Raw genomic sequence first — 17,773 nt, forward strand, 5'->3', positions numbered from 1 at the left:
TGCTAGCCTTGTTTTTGTTTGCTATCCTTTTTTTGCAAAACATCCTATACCCTTACCTCGCACCCACTTCCCAAATCAGCACATGTCATCTATGAATATAGCTCTTTTAATTCACCTTTAACATCTGCAAACGTGCATCACACACCTTAATTTCACTCAGAGCATTCCATTTGTAGTATACTTGATAAAAAAGTCATCTAGCCCACCAACCTTTAATCATATGTAATGGGTGTGGGACTACAAAATTGCCTTGAGGATTGTATCTTGACTCATGTTGAGGGGTATGATGAGTGTGATCTAGACGACGACGTCATGGGAGGTCTATTATGGGTGGGTGCAGGGGATGCCAAGAATCGGTGGGTCAAACCCACCACTCCTAGGAAAGAACCCAGGAAGGAGTAGGGAAGGGCCATGGGGAGGACCTTCTGGGGAGGAAGTCGGCGGTCGGGAGCCAAAATCCGACCGGATTTTGATCAAGAAGGGCCGACACATGGCCTTTCCCGATCGTCAAGGGTGATGTGGAGGCGACTGGTGGCATTGAAATTTGGGAGGGGCGTTGTGATTTTCGAGGGCAGATTCTACAGTTTAGGGGCGTATGATACGATAGGTGAGAGAACCCAGAAAAGGAAGTGCAGACACTGAACTGCAGAGTGCACACCTGTGTGGAGAGGGGGGAACCATGGTTAAAGGGGGGGGGGGTTTGCTATACTGGGAGGTAAAGCCTGGAAACGGATAACAGAGGCTGCAAAATGCAGGCTTCTTCTGGCTCGTCTTCTTCCTTTGTCTTCCTTCCATTTTCCAAGTACATCTTTTCATCCTTATTCTCCTCGAATTCTGCATTTCCTTGATCCTCTCTGCTCCTCGATTCGATCGCTCCGCAGTTGCACTGGATCCATCGATCCTTCCCCGACCTTCACTCCTGCTTATCCCTTCAATTTGCGTCGGATTCGGATTCATCTGTGCACTGCCCTGGCTTTGGCAACCCTGTGGATACAGAGAGCTGTTGAAGACTCCTTGATAGAGCCTCTTTCCAGCGCGCCGACACCGAAATGATCTCCACCGGTGGAGATTCGTGAGCACCTGGTGGGCTGAAAACTTTTTGAGCTATTTAAGAGCTATTGTCGCCTCTACAATTGACACTATTACCTCATCGCCCATCTTAGCGCTCGCTGCTTCATTCCTTCTCTGTTCTTCTGTCTACACGAAGCTCTTCCGCGTCTCCTTGCGAGGGACTGGCAGCAGCTGACTTCGGTGCAGTATGTGAAGAGGTGTACCGCAAGATCTGCCAAGGTGGAGAATGGGCTGCATTTTTTCATCCGACAAGGGTGTTGACGGTGAGCTTTACGTTTTCCCTCGCGCTTTATTGTTTCGCCCTAATTCTTGATCGCTTCTTTAGAGCCTCAGAACAGCATTGATGGGGGTTAGGTGACTAAGGAATTCTGGAGACTGTATGGCGGTGGAATGTCAACGAGTTTACAAGGGATAAGGACAATCTCAACTCTGGCTGCCAAACCGTTTGCGGAACGATCATCCTTGTTCCGGTTGCAAACCTTCCTAAAAGACTTTTACCAATGACTTGGGCATCATCTTAGCTTAGTAGACTCCTGGGGACGCACGTTTTTTAACCTACCTAACGGCTGCACATGATCCCTTCGTACTGCGTCTGCATTAGCTTGATGCCGAACTTAAATAATCAGGCGATTGGGTTAGATATGTGGTACGTTGAAGTAGACGTGTCTGGTGTTGAGATGCTATCTTCAGAACAGCGTCTTTTTTTGATGGTGGGGTATTCGGTGATCCATGAGTTTTAGGTGACTGCATTTACAACAAAAAGATGGAAATAACATGGCCCAAAGCATTCGTATGACATGTAAGTAAACCAACATATCCAGCTTGAATCACATAACATGAGTGCAGTGTAGAGACTTCCGTTTGACAAGGCTTTAAATCTTTGGAGCAAGGATATTAATGATGATCCAAAAATATATCATAACCAAAACGTAACCTAAAAATTGATAACTCCCTGATATTGGATTTTTGAAGCTACCTCAGCCTGAGGAAAAATCACAATCAGAATTAAAATGCAAGCTGAAATTCATATTTAAAATCCAATTGAGAAGGGAAGACCTGCTGTTCCAGGAATTTTATTTTCTTCAGACAAAGGGCATCCCCATCCTGGAATGCTTTTATTCAGACAAAGGGCATCCCATCCTGGAATGAACCGCCTTTGACGAAGGCAGCTGACTGGTCACTGGACCTGTATCCAGAACAGGCAGACCAGTCTGCCTTGAATCATCAGCCACAGCAGCTTTCCAGAGCCTTCGTCCATCAGCAAGCAGCCCAGCTGTCTGCCTCTTTACGAGGGGGTCTAGTTGCACAGAGTATCGAGTCAGCACACTCACTCGCACTATTCTCCCTCCATTCCAGTCAGTCTTTTACACTTCGACACTTTTTTTTTCAAAGATACACTTCGACACTTGGTCAGTTATGTCCAGGCTTATGCAAGATCTTAGCATACATCAGTATTAGAGCTTTAAACTTTTCCTTCCCTAAGATTGTGAGTAGCAGTGAGGTTCTAGAGTGGCAGTGAGACACACTGGATGTTCGCTAAGGGTAGCATCTTCTCCCTCTCTCTAGTCTCAATGATAAAGCTAACAAATCTAGTGGGACCTAGAGGTCTATGGTATCAACATGCTCTTGCAAGACTGTTAGAAGTTGCCCCATCTGTGAGCCCCCGTATGAGGACATCGGCAATAGACTTGTGTAATGTAGGAATGGGGAAGGGACAGATTTAGAAAAGGGGATAGAACTAGCGGAAGGAGAGAGAGGAAGGGGAAGGGAATGGGAGATGAAGGAATGAGGTAGGAGGGAAAAAAGAAAGAAAGAAAGATATATTAACGTCTAGGAAGGCCTCGCGGGCCTATGGGACAAAGTGACACCAAAAGGGAAAAACTCATACAAGCCACAAAGGGCTGAGGCAAAGGGCGCGCTAAGACCCTTTGCTGAGTACTGTGCTGAAATAAAAAGAGCTCAATGAGAAGAAGTGTGTGTGTATGAGAGAGAGAGAGAGAGAGAGAGAGAGAGAGAGAGAGAGAAAGATGTATTAACATCCGCGGGAGACCTCTATTAGAAATCGACCAACAAAGGGTACACACAGCGGAAGACTGATAGAATAGCCCAGGAGCTCACATAGTATGTGTGAGGTGTGGAATCACAAACTTTTTAACTTAAAGTGCATCACATAGATGTGCAGACTCATCAATAGACAGTGAACCAGCCAGATATAGAAACCATCAAAATAATATATTTCCATCCAAAGCTATGGACACAATACAAAAGAGAGAGATCGAGAGTCCCACCGATGGTGTGGTCCTCTGATCTTACCACAAGGTACTTCTACTATCTGCCGGATATCTCTAGATTCGAGCCCGCGTGCTCCACATTGAGCATCTGTAGACTTTCTGTCCAGAATGTTCTTCTCTGCCTTACTGCCTGGATACATAGGTGGGCAGCCTCCTGTGAGCTAGGTCTGCAGCTTCAAGGTCTCCTTCTCCTCCTAACTATAGGCCCAAAGGTAGCCCTGCTGCTGCTCCTGCTGCTGGTGGACTGGCTGCTCCACAAGATGATTAATGAGGGCCTGGAGGCCCACCTTTTATAGGCCCCCAAGGGCTGCTGCAAAAAACCGACCAGGCAGCCTCATTCTGGCTGACCAGTCAGCTGCTGGTCCAGCCCTTTAAGCGCTCTCAAACCGGGGTCCTTTGACCCACTCTTCTAGGGCTTTAGCCCTCCTTTCAAGGCAGGGTCCCAGCCCCCTTTGTCTGCATATATAAGGCCTGGTTGGCTGGCTCTGACCAGCCCAACCAGCCCCTCCATGTGGCCGACCCCACTGCTGGTCTGTCACGTTCTTTCGGGCACCATGTTCTACCCACTCGTGTGCGCCTCAGCTCTGTACTGTTCCGTACTACTGCTGACATCATCTGTTAACCTCATAGCCACTTCTCTTGGGTCCTTGCTGCTGTCTTCTGCTCCGCCTTATGCTCCTGCAGATGAGCCAGGTACCCTCCTCTCTTCTTTTGATGTGAGGTGCTGCCCATGTGGCAGCCCCTTCTCTTTCTTTTCTCTTGGGCACATGCCCTAGGTCTCCGTCCCCCATGCTCTCATATGGGGGCTTACAGATGGGGAGGTGACCTTTCTAACAGCCTCGCGGCCTATGGGACAAAGTGCACAGAAAAAGAAAACTCATACAAGCCTCAATGGGCTGAAGCAAAGGGTGTGCTAGGGCCCTTGCTGAGTAGTAATCTATGCTAGCAAAATCACATTAAAAGTAGGGGATAAGATTAGAGATTACATTAAAAGTGAATACAAGAGTGGTGGATTTGGACTTATTTAGTCCCCCCCACAATCGCCTCTACTCTCACTAGAGTACTCCATTGGTCCCCTTAGCCCCCCTTCATTACAGCCATCCCTTCCCATAGGATTTCCCCCTCAAAATTACATGTTTCGATTGTCACACAAGGGTTTTTAGACAACAAATTGATGCTGATCAGCCTGTAAAAAGATAGGGGTGCTCTTGGACGATGCTCTGTGGCTGCCATGATTGTTCATCCTCTGGTGGTTCTTCATATGATGAGGTACTAATGTATACCTTGTTGCAAAGTACTCTATCTCTGAAAACTACAATGCGCTTGGAGACATAGAGGATATGACCCTCCTCATCCATATGTTAGAAAGGTCACCTCCCCATCTGTAAGCCCCCAATGAGGAGAGCGTAGGGGAGTGAGACCGAAGGGCATCTGCCAAGAGAAAAGAGAGGAGACGTGGCTGCCATGTGGGCAGCACATCAAGAGATCCACCCGGAGCTTCAGAGGCTGCATCGAAGGAGCTGATGTGCAGGGGAGATGGCGGGGCATCTTGCCTTGGATCTGGCCTGGCAGGAAGCGACTAAAGAGCAGCGAGATGGCGCAGGACTGGAGCTGGAAAGAGACCCTGGCAGGGCCAGCTATGGAGCCCTTTTATAAGGGCTGGTTGGGCTGAGCCAACCGGTTGGTTGGGCCAGCTAACCTGGTCGGCTCACAGTCCAAGTGGTCAGCCTGCATAGGGGCTAGACCCCTGCGTGGAAATAAGGGCACATGGCCCTAGTTTTGAAGGCCCCAGAGGGGGTGGTTTTATGGCAGACAAGTCGGCCAGCAAGGGGTTCTATGCCCCCTGCTGGGTCGGTTCATTTGGGGCAGGATTGCCCTATAAAAGGGAGGCCCTTGGCCTCACTTCAGCCATCCAGCACAGAAGCAAACAGTGGAGCATAAGGAGCAGCAAGAGCCTCACCTTTGGGCCTACATCTAGGAGGCAAAGCAGGGCCAGAGTTGCTGCAGAATGAGCTGATTTGGGGCCGTAGCCTAGGCTGTCTACTAGGGCAGCAAGGTGCTGAGATCTATGAATGGCATACCACCAGGTGGCGCTGTGAAGCTTGGGATCTGCTGCTGGGCCTTGGGCTACGCTATGATGCAGGCGCGCGTCTGCGACTCAATCCAGGATCAGACCTAGCACCTGGGAACGAAACTTGCTCCCATCGGCTCCCTCAGAACTGAACCCCTGGGCCCCTTATATAGACTCGGGCCCCAAGAGCCAAAAATAGCGAAGACCTCCAACTAGTTCGTGCCCTTGCCACTCAACCCGAGAATCAAGCCTGCCTAACTCTAAGCCTCCCCAGGCTACCTGTAACCTGAGCTAGTCTCGTGTACCGAGTACACGTCAGATACCAATCCGTGCACATGACATACTTCCCCTCCTCTAAGAACTCACTCTTGAGTTCGCTAAAAATCCCGGGAATGTTCTCTGGAGGTTCTGTAATGTCTCCCATGTTGCATCCTCCTCAACACGATCCTTCCACTTGATCTTGTATTCCGTGATAGTTCTATTACGAATCTGTTTTTCACGAAATTCAAGAATACACTCAGGTTCGTGGGGAATAAAAGTCAAATCTGTAACTTCTATTATTTCTTGAGGAGAAACAAGTTGATCATCCGCACCCAATACTTCTTTCAGTCTATTGACATGAAAGATTGGATGTACTTTAACATCAGGAAGCAATTCTAGTCGATATGCAACTGGCCCAATTCTTTTAATAACCTTGAATGGACCACAGTCTCTGGGGGAATTTCGGAACCAAACCAGTACTTAGGCTCTTGGATTCCTTGGGAATTCGCAAATATACCATCGTTTCTTCATAGAACTCTCTCGGTGAACGATGTCTATTAGCATTAAATCTGTCTCGATCTTGGGCACTTCTAATAGACTCCTTGGCAAACTGCAACATTTCTTGCATGTCTTGCAAGAAGGTCTTTGTAGCATCATTTTGGATTCCCTTTAACCCAACCATAACTGGTGACTTAGGTTGAAACCCATACATAAGCATAAAAGGACTGTAACCAGTACTTGAATGCTTTGCACTGTTATAAGCAAATTCTATCATAGGTAGATAATCTTCCCATGAAGATTGTCTCTTAGAAACATATGCCCGAAGCATATCTTCAACCAATTGGTTAACCTTCTCTGTACTGCCATTGGATTGTGCATGATCTGAGGAACTCATACTTAGAGTAGTTTCTAACTTCTCAAAAACAAGTGTCCAAAAGTTACTTGTAAACTTTGAGTCCTTGTCACTGACTATGTTAGAGGGCAAACCATACAGCTTAAACAAGTGGTCCACAAACTCGTGAGCCAGCTGAACAGCTGAAAAGCTAAAAAACAGGGCATGCCATTAGCATCATCTAGACTCACAAGGGATGCAGTCACAAAAGTATCTATGATTGATTGTTGTAAACAAAATTGTTGTCAATTTGCCGATCGTCAAATGATATCCAAATTACACAGAGAGCATTGGGGCCAAAGTTTGGAGGCTCGCAACAATTATGTATATGACACTCTTGGGGTTGCTTGTCGAAAAGATGACAATGGTTAGTTCAAATATCTCTTTTCATTGAATGGTATTCAAGTTTGTTATAGAGCATGGTATGAAATGCATGGTATTCCAAAAACAACATTTTATCGATACAGGGACCAATTTGAAATTGGTATACGAAGGTGCATGCATGGTAATAAAGGAATTGTGCGGAGAGGTTGGGACCAAGCAAAATTGGGTAGAGCCATAATCCAAGATTTTGTGGATAACCCATCCGCACAGGGATATCTTTTATGTCTTCCATAGGTGGAGGGGGATTTGCTAATTCAATCCATCCTTTGAAACTCTCCCATAGATTGGGACAATTTTGTAAGAGGATTCCACTGGGAATGGACACAGGGCAACTTAGAGCTAGAGAGTGTCGCACCTTCAAGTTGGCATGGTGGTACATTATGTTGTCGATCTTGTTGCTGGAACAAAGGCTCGAGTACAGTGTTGATACTTGGTGGATCTAAGTTAGGGATTGGATCTTGTGCTTGCTTCTCAGCCTCGAATTGAGCTTGTTATTTTTGCACCCATTGTTGAAGTGCCTTAAATCGAGCCTTCTCCACTTCTGCATTAAGGTATGAAACTTCTTTTATGTTAGGATCTGGAGCTGTGTTGATGTGCTTGGCTACTCATTGCTTGGCGGAGGTATATTGTTCTTTCTTTTGGAGAGGTCTTCTTGATTGAATTGGAATCGTAGGTTCCTTGGTTTCCTCTTTTTGTCGGCGTGTAATTACATTCATAGATTGTGATAATACGGTTGCGAGCCCTACACTTTGATGCTCCACCCCAATAATGCCAATTGGGATATCAGGCTTAGCCTCATTTTGTTGTGGGACCTTATTTTTCATGAGACAATCCATACAAGCATGGCCAATACCACAATCTCTGAAGAGTGGTTGGAAAGTAGCAGGGTGACCATGATGAGGGAATTCTACGATCCGGTGATTCTCTTCACAAACCATAGCACTTGATTGGCACTGGATATGTGTTGGTCCGAGCTTGATTCGCATTGACTTGGATTAAACCTTCTACTCCTTCCACATGAGTACTCGAATTGTGAATCCTCTTCCTCGGCTTAAAGTTGTTGTAAACGGTCTATTAGATCATCGGAACGAGGTAAAGGATATCGATTCTTAATTGTCACTTTATTCAATCGTTTATAGTCTATATACATTCTCCATGTAGAATCTTTCTTCTTTCTTAAGAGAACAGGTGCTCCCCAAGGTGATTTACGTGGGTGAATATAGCCCATATTCAAGTAATCCTGTAGCTGTGAAGCTAACTCATCCTTCTCGAACTGGCTCATCCTATAAGGTGGAACACTAATAGGTTGAGCCCCATGTACTAAGTCTATGCGATGATCTACTGCCCGTTCTGGAGGTAAACCTTCCGGCAGTTGAGCAGGGAATACATCCATGAAATCATCTAACAACGTTCTTGATTCACGGTGTTCAAACACACTTAAATCATTCTTGTTACTAACAGAGACAACAAATGAAGAAAGCGGAATCAAAACACACTGATAGACATCATAATGAGAAGTATTTAATATATTTCAAAGCTGCATCACAGATACAATAGGTCCCTGAGAAGAGGGAATATTATCACACTGAATACAAAATTGGGTGTCCTTATCCAAAAAAGAAAGTGTATGTTCCTTCCATCCAATCCGAATATCGTGGGTTTTAAACCACTCTATTCCGATTAACAAATCCACATGCTCGAAGTGCACGACATAGCACGTAAGAGCCGCTGTGTATTCTTGAATCCAGATAGAAAGGGCTTCAATCTTGCGATCCCAAAACTGCTTCCCAGCTGGAAGCTGCACCTCATAGGTGTGATCGCTAGGTATCGTGGACAGCCCGATCTTCTGCACAAGTTTGTAATTAACAAAGTTGTGAGAGCTGCCCGGGTCAAAGAGAATGTGAACTCTTTGGTCCCTAACTTCTCCATAAACTCGGAAAAGATCATGGGAACCAAATAACGAAGTATTAAAAGTGCCATTATAAGAAAGTGGGCAGGTAATGACATTTACAGAAATACCTGTCATCGCAACTTGATTAGCTCCCTTGGCTTTGGTACCCGGACCCGCTTGGAGCTTCGATCCCGGTGCTTGCGCTTAGGTCAATCATTCTTAGTGTGGCCCCGCTCCTCGCAGAAGAAGCAACGTCCCTCCTCCTTGAGCTTCAAGGTACGAAGGAAACGGGCACGACTATTCTTCGCCTGAGTCAAATGTTTCTTGGAGGCGTTGTCTATAGACTTTGTCTCCCTGGTACCAGTGGTAGACTGGAAGAACTTCCGCTTGTTCTTCCCACCCGTGTCGGCAACTAGGGTTCCCTTTGCACTGGCCATGGTATCATCATAAATACGCGTGTAATTCATGGCCTCTTGCAACGTGGTACACTTGTTGTTCTTGATTTGTAACTTGTACGAGTCAGGCCAACCATCCACAAAGAAACCTAACAAGGTCATTGGATCCATCTTTGTAGCTCTGGTCTGCAAATCCCGAAACCTTTGAAGATAAACCTTAAAAGTCAAATTCAGCTTGGACATATCGAGGGCTTTGAGCTTGCCTACGATATCGTAATCTTCCTCCTCCTTCAGAAACTCTTTCCTGAAGACCCCTTCGAAATCTATCCATGTTGCAGGCTTGGGTTGGAGTTACAATAAAGCCTTTCCTGACATAAACCCGGTTGCAAGGTGTATTTTCTTGTCATCTGGATAAGGGTGAAACTGGAAGTGTACTTGCCACTTGTGCAACCAAGTGTCAACAACCTCCTTGGTACGAGACTTTTGATCTTCGAGAAAAGGATTTGGAGTGATGTTCGGGCCTAACACTGAAGCCATGGCATCCACATGCGTGAGCGCCTGAACAGTGCTAGTCAAAAGTGTGAATGTAGTTTGAATCCCTTGGAGTTGCTGCGTCAACCCCGTTTGATTCGTATGAACTTGCTTAAACTTTCCATCAAGAGTAGTGGTGAATTCACTGAAGGCTTTCTTCGTAATCAGATCATTGTAGAGACCCTGGTCATCCTCCGCATGGTAGTTCATACCCTTGCCACTCAACCCGAAAATCAAGCCTGCCTAACTCTAAGCCTCCCCAGGCTACCTGAGCTAGTCTCGTGTACCCAGTACACGTCAGATACCAATCCGTGCACATGACAAACAGTTATCCACGTAGACCACAAAAGTAGATCCATGCAAACACTGTCTCTACTTTTTCAACATAGTGTACAACTCTTTTTAATGCATTGTCCACTTACAGTATGGTTTGATACTAGTCACTGACATTTGTTTCAGCCACAAATGGTTTACCCAGATCCATGATTTGCAACATATGAGTTGAGGTAACCACATGCTTGAAATACACATCAAGATCCTTAGTCCATATAGTGGGACGGTACTTATTCTTTCACTCCTTTAGATGAGTCTAATAGGAGAATATCTCCAAATGAAGGTGTGAAAGAAATTCATTAATTCGAGAAAGGATTTCACCTCGACAATCGTTCTCAAAATAGGCAACTCATATACCTTCTTAGCTTTCTCATAGTCAAGTAGGACACCATTTAGCGAAATGGCATATCCAAGGTAAGTTCTTGTTTCAAGAATTCATATTTGCTAGAGCTGCTCTTTCTAAAAGGCTGGACAGCGCTATCCATCAATGGGAGTCTTAATTCACGATGTCATCCAAAAAGACCACAATAATCTTTCCCACGTATGGATGAAACAAATTGTTCATTATCTAGCAGTTGAGGAGCGCTCAATTGATCTACACATTAGCACTGGCCCTCCCTCTATATAGAAGGAAACCTGCTATAGATAGCACAATGCTATGAATAGCTCCCTCCATATAAAGCGAGGACTATATATGAATCAATCTCTATATATAGCAATCTTGGCTAAAAATAGCCATCCAGTCCTATGCTATCCCGTAACCCACGTGAACATGCTATCCAACCCTAGGTACACCATGCACATGACGTACAACCAGAATCATAGCACAGGTGCCTCGATCCTCCCGACCACCCTCGAGCATGTGGGCTATAGCTCAACTCATCCATAGCGTCCCATACCACCTGAGCCCGTCCAAAGGACCTTTGATACACCACCTATGATCCGCCATGTAGATGGCGAGAGTCCCGGCCTGGGTACAAGTTCCATCCATCAGTTGAGGAGCGCTCAACTGATCTACACAATAGCACTGGCCCTCCTTCTATATAGAAGGAAACCTGCTATAGATAGCACAATGCTATGAATAGCTCCCTCCATATAAAGCGAGCACTATATATGAATCAATCTCTATATATAGCAATCTCGGCTAAAAATAGCCATCTAGCCCTATGCTATCCCGTAACCCACGTTAACCTGCTATCCAACCCTAGGTACACCATGCACATGACATACTCCCCTTCCTCTAAGAACTCACTCCTGAGTTCACTAGAAAGCCCGAAAACTCTCTGTGAAGATGAGTCAATGCCAATAACTATACTCTGACTATCAGTTTGAGTGTGCTATACTTTCCATGAGATTCAAATCAAAGAAAATCTAAGGCCAAAGCCACAATCTTTGATAACTAACCCAAGGAAAGTAAATCTCTCAATCTAAACAAGGTTACGTATCGTCGAGCATTCTCCTCGAGAAATCCAATAACGCCTGAGTCCACAGAGTTAATTCCGTTGACATATCCGTACCCAAGCATGGTAAAATCTGTACCTGAAGGTAAATGATCCTATCAACCTTATCTATTGAGTATCCTTGAACTCAAAATCTTAGGTTGAGATCGAGGAATCATTGTTTGAACAACCCCATCAATTGAACCCCTCGAGGCCAATTTTTGGGTTGCAATTTCTATCAACCCTAATTCTTGAATTACTTAGTATTCAGAAAATCCCTCAACGGAATACCCTTGTAATTCAAATTCTTGGGTTGAAATACATGACAGACTTTCCATCGCAGAACAATTAGGTGTCCGTTCATAACTCATGATGGAAGAATCTTCATGGAAGTATCAATGGGCAAAATCCTGACCAAAGGTATGGTAAATGCCCCTACATGAGGATAATCAGTTAATTCAGTTGGCTATATCCAGTCAATGGTACTGTTCTAGACATGTATATAGTCAACCATCATAGGAATAGCATCCTATGTGATCCAAAGACTACGGAAATATACAATGCAAAATTGTTAGAAACTCACTGTGCCCACCTGTGAGCCCCCGATTTGAGGGGACAAGGGGCAGTGAGAGGTAGGAGGGCTGGGGAAAGAGAGAGACTCAGGCTGGCATCATAGGCAACCAGCACACGGGCTGGTTGCTGCGTGCAACAGCAGGAATATAAGGGGCCTTAGGCCTCACTTGGAGGCTTCTGCAGCTGTGCAGACTGGCTGCACAGGGCACCCTTAAATAGGGGCCTGTGGCAGGCCAAGTCGGCCCAACCAGGGCCACTGACCAGGGCCAACCCTGGTCGGTTTTCTAGGGCCATCTGGTCGGCCACCAGACAGGGTACTGACCCTGCTGGTCGGTCAACCCAAGGGGCCTGGGCAGTGCCTATAAAAGGCCCACTCCTTCATTGTTTCCAGCATCCAGTGCAAGACTGAAAGCCTCCTTCCAAGGCTGTGCTGTGCACTCAGTTCTGGAGCAGTTTGTGTGAGAGAGAGTCCTTCAGTATTCTCCAGCACTTTGCTGTATTTTGTATTGCTCCCTGTGAGCTGTTTTTTCTGCCCACCATCCGGTGAATGAATATACTCTCTCTCTCTCTCTCTCTCTCTCTCCGTCCAAGTTATTTCTGAGTGAGTGTTTATTGCATCTGTGATCATCTATCTGAGTTGAGTGTGTGTAAGAGTTGGAGAGATCTTGGGTAGAGGTTTGAGTGATTCATTCCCTCCTATTTTCAACATGGTATTAGAGCCATAGGCTCTCAACTCTTCTTCATCAAAGCACTCTCTGAAGGAAGGAGTCCCTTGGCAGAAGGGCGATTCTGTTTTCAGCTCAGGCTAGCACGGGAGGTCAGTACATCTTTTTTGCTTCAGTTTTTCGGTTTGCTATTCACCGTGATGGATCAGCGTTCAGAAGCCTCTACACCCACTGCTCGTCCTTCCTCCTTCTCCAGTCATCTTCCTTCTTCATTTATTCCCAATTTTGGTGAAGCTGGAAAGCTCGATGGGACGAACTATCCAATCTGTAAAGTCAAGATCCGAAGCCATCTGTTGGCACGGAAGCTGTGGAAGATAGTGATTGGGACCGAGGAGAAGCCGGAGGACATTGTGGACAAAAGAGGTGAAGTTCTAGTTGAAGCAGATGCGGATGATCTCAGTGCATGGGAGGAGAGGGATGCTCAAGCCTTGGGCAATGCTAATTGGCACGACAGCAGATGCTGTGATTCCTCATATCCAGTTGGCAGAGACGTCTTCAGAGGCGTGGGCCATACTGAAGGAGCTGTATGAAACGGATAATACAGCCCGTATCATTACTCTTCAGCATCAGCTTTATAATCTTGATATGAATGAGGGTGATAGTGTGCATGATCATCTGACAAAGTTGAAAGTCGTGCGGGACCAGCTCGCAGCGGTTGGTCAGAAGGTGGACTCGAGTCAATTGGCGTTGCTCACACTCCACAAGTTGCCACGGAGTTTCAAAAGTTTTGTGACTACGGTCACTGCGGGTCAACGGACTAAGCCAATCACCTTTGAGGAGCTTGGCCCACTCCTACTTTAGGAGGAGGCTCGAGAGAAACTCTTTACATAGACCGACGAGAAGGCATTAGTGGCCAAAGACAAGCTTGGAAAAGGCAAGCCAAAGGAGTCCAAGAAGTCAGAGGACGCTGACCGCAAGAAGAAAATGAAGTGCTATTAATGTGAAAAGCTTGGTCACTCCGCCAAAGAATGCCGAAAGAAGAAGGCAGATCAGAAGCGGAAGAGAGAAGCCAGGAACAAAGAAGAGCCTAAGAATGATTTTGCCAATGTGACGACTGGACAGCTGTTTTTAATCAGTGAACATTGTTCAGCATATGCAGTCAGTGAAGGTAAAGAGGGTTGGTATGTTGATAGCGGTGCTTCCAAGCACATGTCCAACAGATTCACAGAAGGACTTGGTTCAAAACCATGGAAAGTACACACCCGGATTCCAAAGTTTCTGTCGGGGATAGCCGGACGTGTCCTGTGAAGGGCATCGGTAGCATTCCTTTCATTACAACCGCGGGTGAGGAGAAGGATATCTCTGGAGTACTTTATGTACCCAACCTTTGCAAGAACTTACTGTCTGTAAGTCAGATGGACAAAAACAACATGGCAGTTCTCTTTCAAGATGGCAAGGTCACGGTGACATCCAAAGCAAATGGACAGATGGTGGCTCAAGGAGTTGAAGAGAACGGACTGTACTGCCTCAGTGCATTGTTGGTTCATGAAGACAACGGAAAGTCCAAACTTTGGCATGAGCGCGTCGGTCATGTCAGCTATGGAATCTTGGCTGAAATGTCAAAGTCGAAGATGGTGGATGAACTTCCACCAATCACAAGCAAGGATAATGTCTGTAGGGCTTGTCTAGAAGGCAAGTAGCACAGGGATAAGTTCCCACAAGAGGCCTCGTTTCGGGCCAGCAAACCGCTTGAGTTGGTTCATGCCGACATTTGTGGCCCAATGTCTACAGCATCGTGGGTAGGATCCAGGTACTCACTTCTCTTTGTGGATGATTTCAGTAGAATGACCTGGGTATATTGTTTGGCTAAAAAGTCTCAGGCTTTCGAGAAGTTCAAGGACTGGAAGGCCAGAGTTGAAAAGGAGACAGGGGAGGATGTCAAGACGTTCCGCACAGACAGGGGGGAGATTCACCTCAAATGAGTTCAACACATTTTGTCGCAAGCATGGGATCAAGCGACAACTCACCACAACACATACTTCTCAGCAAAACGGGGTAGCCGAGAGGAAGCATAGAACCACCACAGAGACAGGGCTTGCTATGCTCCGAGGGAGGAACCTTTCTAAAGCGTATTGGAGTGAAGCTATCAATACAGTCGTACACATTCTCAACAGGACCAAGACGAAGGCCGTCAAGGACAAGACTCCATATGAGGCAATTTATGGTAAGAAGCCCTCCATCACTCATCTTCGCATTTTTGGTTCTAACGCATGGGTGCATGTGCACAAGGAAGACAGGAACAAGCTTGATTCCCAGAGCAGAAAATGTATCTTTGTTGGGTATAGCGAAGAATCCAAGGCCTATCGACTCTTCGACCCAGTAAAGAAGCAGATCCTTATCAGTCGGGATGTTGTCTTCGAGGAAAAGGAACCTGAACCCCAGGAGGAGTCTCAGATTGAGGAGGAGGAGATTATTCAACCCCCGAACCCACCCCGCCCTAGGTTGACCATCCAAGAGGTGGCAAAATCGGAAGCTGATCCACAAGATACTGAGGAAGAGCAGGATGTTCCAGAAGCAGTTCCAGTTCCTCCTCCCACTGAGAAGCAGAAGAGGTTGCCCCAATGGTACCTAAGGACATTGGAAGAGTCTCGGGTCACTGAATTACCTGAGAGTAGCAGTTCCGGATTGCGTTGGTCCCAACGTCTTCAAAAGACCCCATCCGTGAATTTTGCGTTGGTGGCTCAGCTTGACGAGCCAAGGACCTTCGAGGAGGCGAAGACAATTCTTCCAAACACGTGCTCTTCACACTAGCAAAGAGAATCTGGTGCTGCGTGGAATCAAGGAAGAAGGCGGGTAGAGGACAGCAAGAAAGATGATGGAATTTGAGAGGCTGATCTCAGACAGAAAGAGGGTGGGAAATTCACCTTCATGTGCTGAAGTGCTGAAGTGAGAAAGAGAGAGAAATCCCGGGTATATAAATAGCCAGGAAGGGCCACCAAAAGCTAGGCGAATTTAGGGTGGGTGCTTGATTTAGAGCAAGTTCTTTCCTTGCTAGAGAAAAACAAAAAAGCAACCTGCTTTTTAACCCAAAAAACAGTCTCGCTTTTAATAGATACTGTCCTGCTTTTCTCCAGCCAGCCAAAAATAGCCAAAACGCGCTAAAATCAGGCCATACGCTCCTTCCCAAAGCCAAGCGCCTGCCCCAATCATATCGCCCCTGTCTCTGATGCCCGAATCTCCTAGACAAGCCGCTTTCTAGGCTTATGAACGCCCTCTCTTTCCTCCTCCTCCTCAACTGCAGCAAATCTAGGTCTCTAGGGTAGGAATCTCATCCTTGAGAACCTAGAGCGAATTCTTTCCCTTACCAGCCCACTCTCACGTGTCCCCACACAGCCAATCACATCAACAACCCAAGCGTGGGAAGTTATAGGTGAGAAACGATCCATCCTCATATCTCTTGCTGAAAGCATCAAGTCTTCTCATCGCCTACCCTTCTCAGGGAATCACGATTTCCAAACACGTAGCAACGGAGAGAGAGCACACAGCCTATGGACTTCTATTTCTTCCACAACTCTCCCAATCATGAGCGCACATCATCAGCCAACGATTCAGCCCATACATGAGCGGAAATTGAGATCTGCAAGAGCAATCTCAAAAAGCGTACCTGGAAGACATCCTTTCTGCATACCTCGCATTGAATTCAATTGTGATAGGACGGCTCTGATACTAGATGACACGACCCTGCAGGATCTGATCCTATCATTGACCTATAATGTCGTCCTTGATACAACCAGAATCATAGCGCAGGTGCCTCGATCCTCCCGACCACCCCCGTACAATGTAAGGGCTTGAATAAAGTTATGGAAATTCTCATTGACAAATTAAGACACGCATAGTTTCTAAGGTTGTCCTTGGTTTTCCTAAAATTCTTAGAGGTACTCTTTGAGGCACTTGCTTGCAAAGCTTAAGAATATTGTGGTAGGAGCTAGATGACTCCAAAACACAATGTATTTGAACCACAAAACGTTGTAATTCAATCCTTTCATCACTAAACCTAGCAAGAGCTTAGCAAACCACACATTTTGGTTTGATACCATTAAGAAGAAGTGAGAGTGAGGAAATGTACACACAACAGCTCGACTCATCCATAGGCCCGTATCTAACCCAGGCGTCCCATACCACCTGAGCCCGTCCAGAGGACTTTCGATACACCACCTATGATCCGCCATGTAGATGGCCAGAGTCCCGGCCTGGGTCCAAGTCCCATCCATCAGTTGAGGAGCGCTCAACTGATCTACACAATAGCACTGGCCCTCCCTCTATATAGAAGGAAACCTGCTATAGATAGCACAATGCTATGAATAGCTCCCTCCATATAAAGCGAGCACTATATATGAATCAATCTCTATATACAGCAATCTCGGCTAAAAATAGCCATCCAGCCCTATGCTATCTCGTAACCCACGTTAACCTGCTATCCAACCCTAGGTACACCACGCACATGACAAAAAACTCATAATGGCCGTCTTATTTAAATATCCATATTTGATGACTTCATAAAATACTTGGCTTCATAGAGTCAATCGATGAGATTGTTTATCCTCGAAAAAGGAAATTTGATCTCACTGAGAGTGGGAAATGCATTGAATGCAAATGGGATTGAATTCACTGTGTAACTTATTTGCTGGTTTCTCCAATTAATAAAGAAATACTGAAAGGGGCACCAAGGGTTTGGGGTCAATCTGTGTTGTTATTCTTGAGCAGGAGCACTCTAGCTCCCAATTTGTGTTTGAGTTATTTGCTCAATATTTTAATGTGAAAGCATTGGCTGGTTAGTTGTCTAATACTGCCCTCTTGTTGGCTTTGAGGCCAATTTCATGGTTCTGTTGCCGGGGCATCACAATCTTTCTTAAGGAGGTGAGCCTATGATTGTCTTTGGTGAAGTATTGCCGGCTGGGTTAAATTACCCAAAATTT

General features: G+C 46.0%; 1 protein-coding gene across 1 annotated transcript in view; it reads left to right on the top strand.

Moving 5' to 3' along the window:
- Positions 1-736: 736 nt before the first annotated feature.
- The window catches only part of LOC147900230 (uncharacterized), a 41,597-nt gene continuing 24,560 nt past the window's right edge, over positions 737-17,773 (top strand). The window contains exon 1 of the mRNA XM_087376955.1: positions 737-1,334. Coding sequence (XP_087233081.1) covers positions 1,298-1,334 — 37 coding nt within the window. The 5' untranslated portion in view covers positions 737-1,297. The remainder of the gene's footprint in view (positions 1,335-17,773) is intronic.

Source organism: Dipteris shenzhenensis, chromosome 7 (assembly GCF_047967505.1).
Source record: "Dipteris shenzhenensis isolate YYH24624 ecotype China chromosome 7, Dip_SZ_1.0, whole genome shotgun sequence".
Classification (NCBI taxonomy): Eukaryota; Viridiplantae; Streptophyta; class Polypodiopsida; order Gleicheniales; family Dipteridaceae; genus Dipteris; species Dipteris shenzhenensis.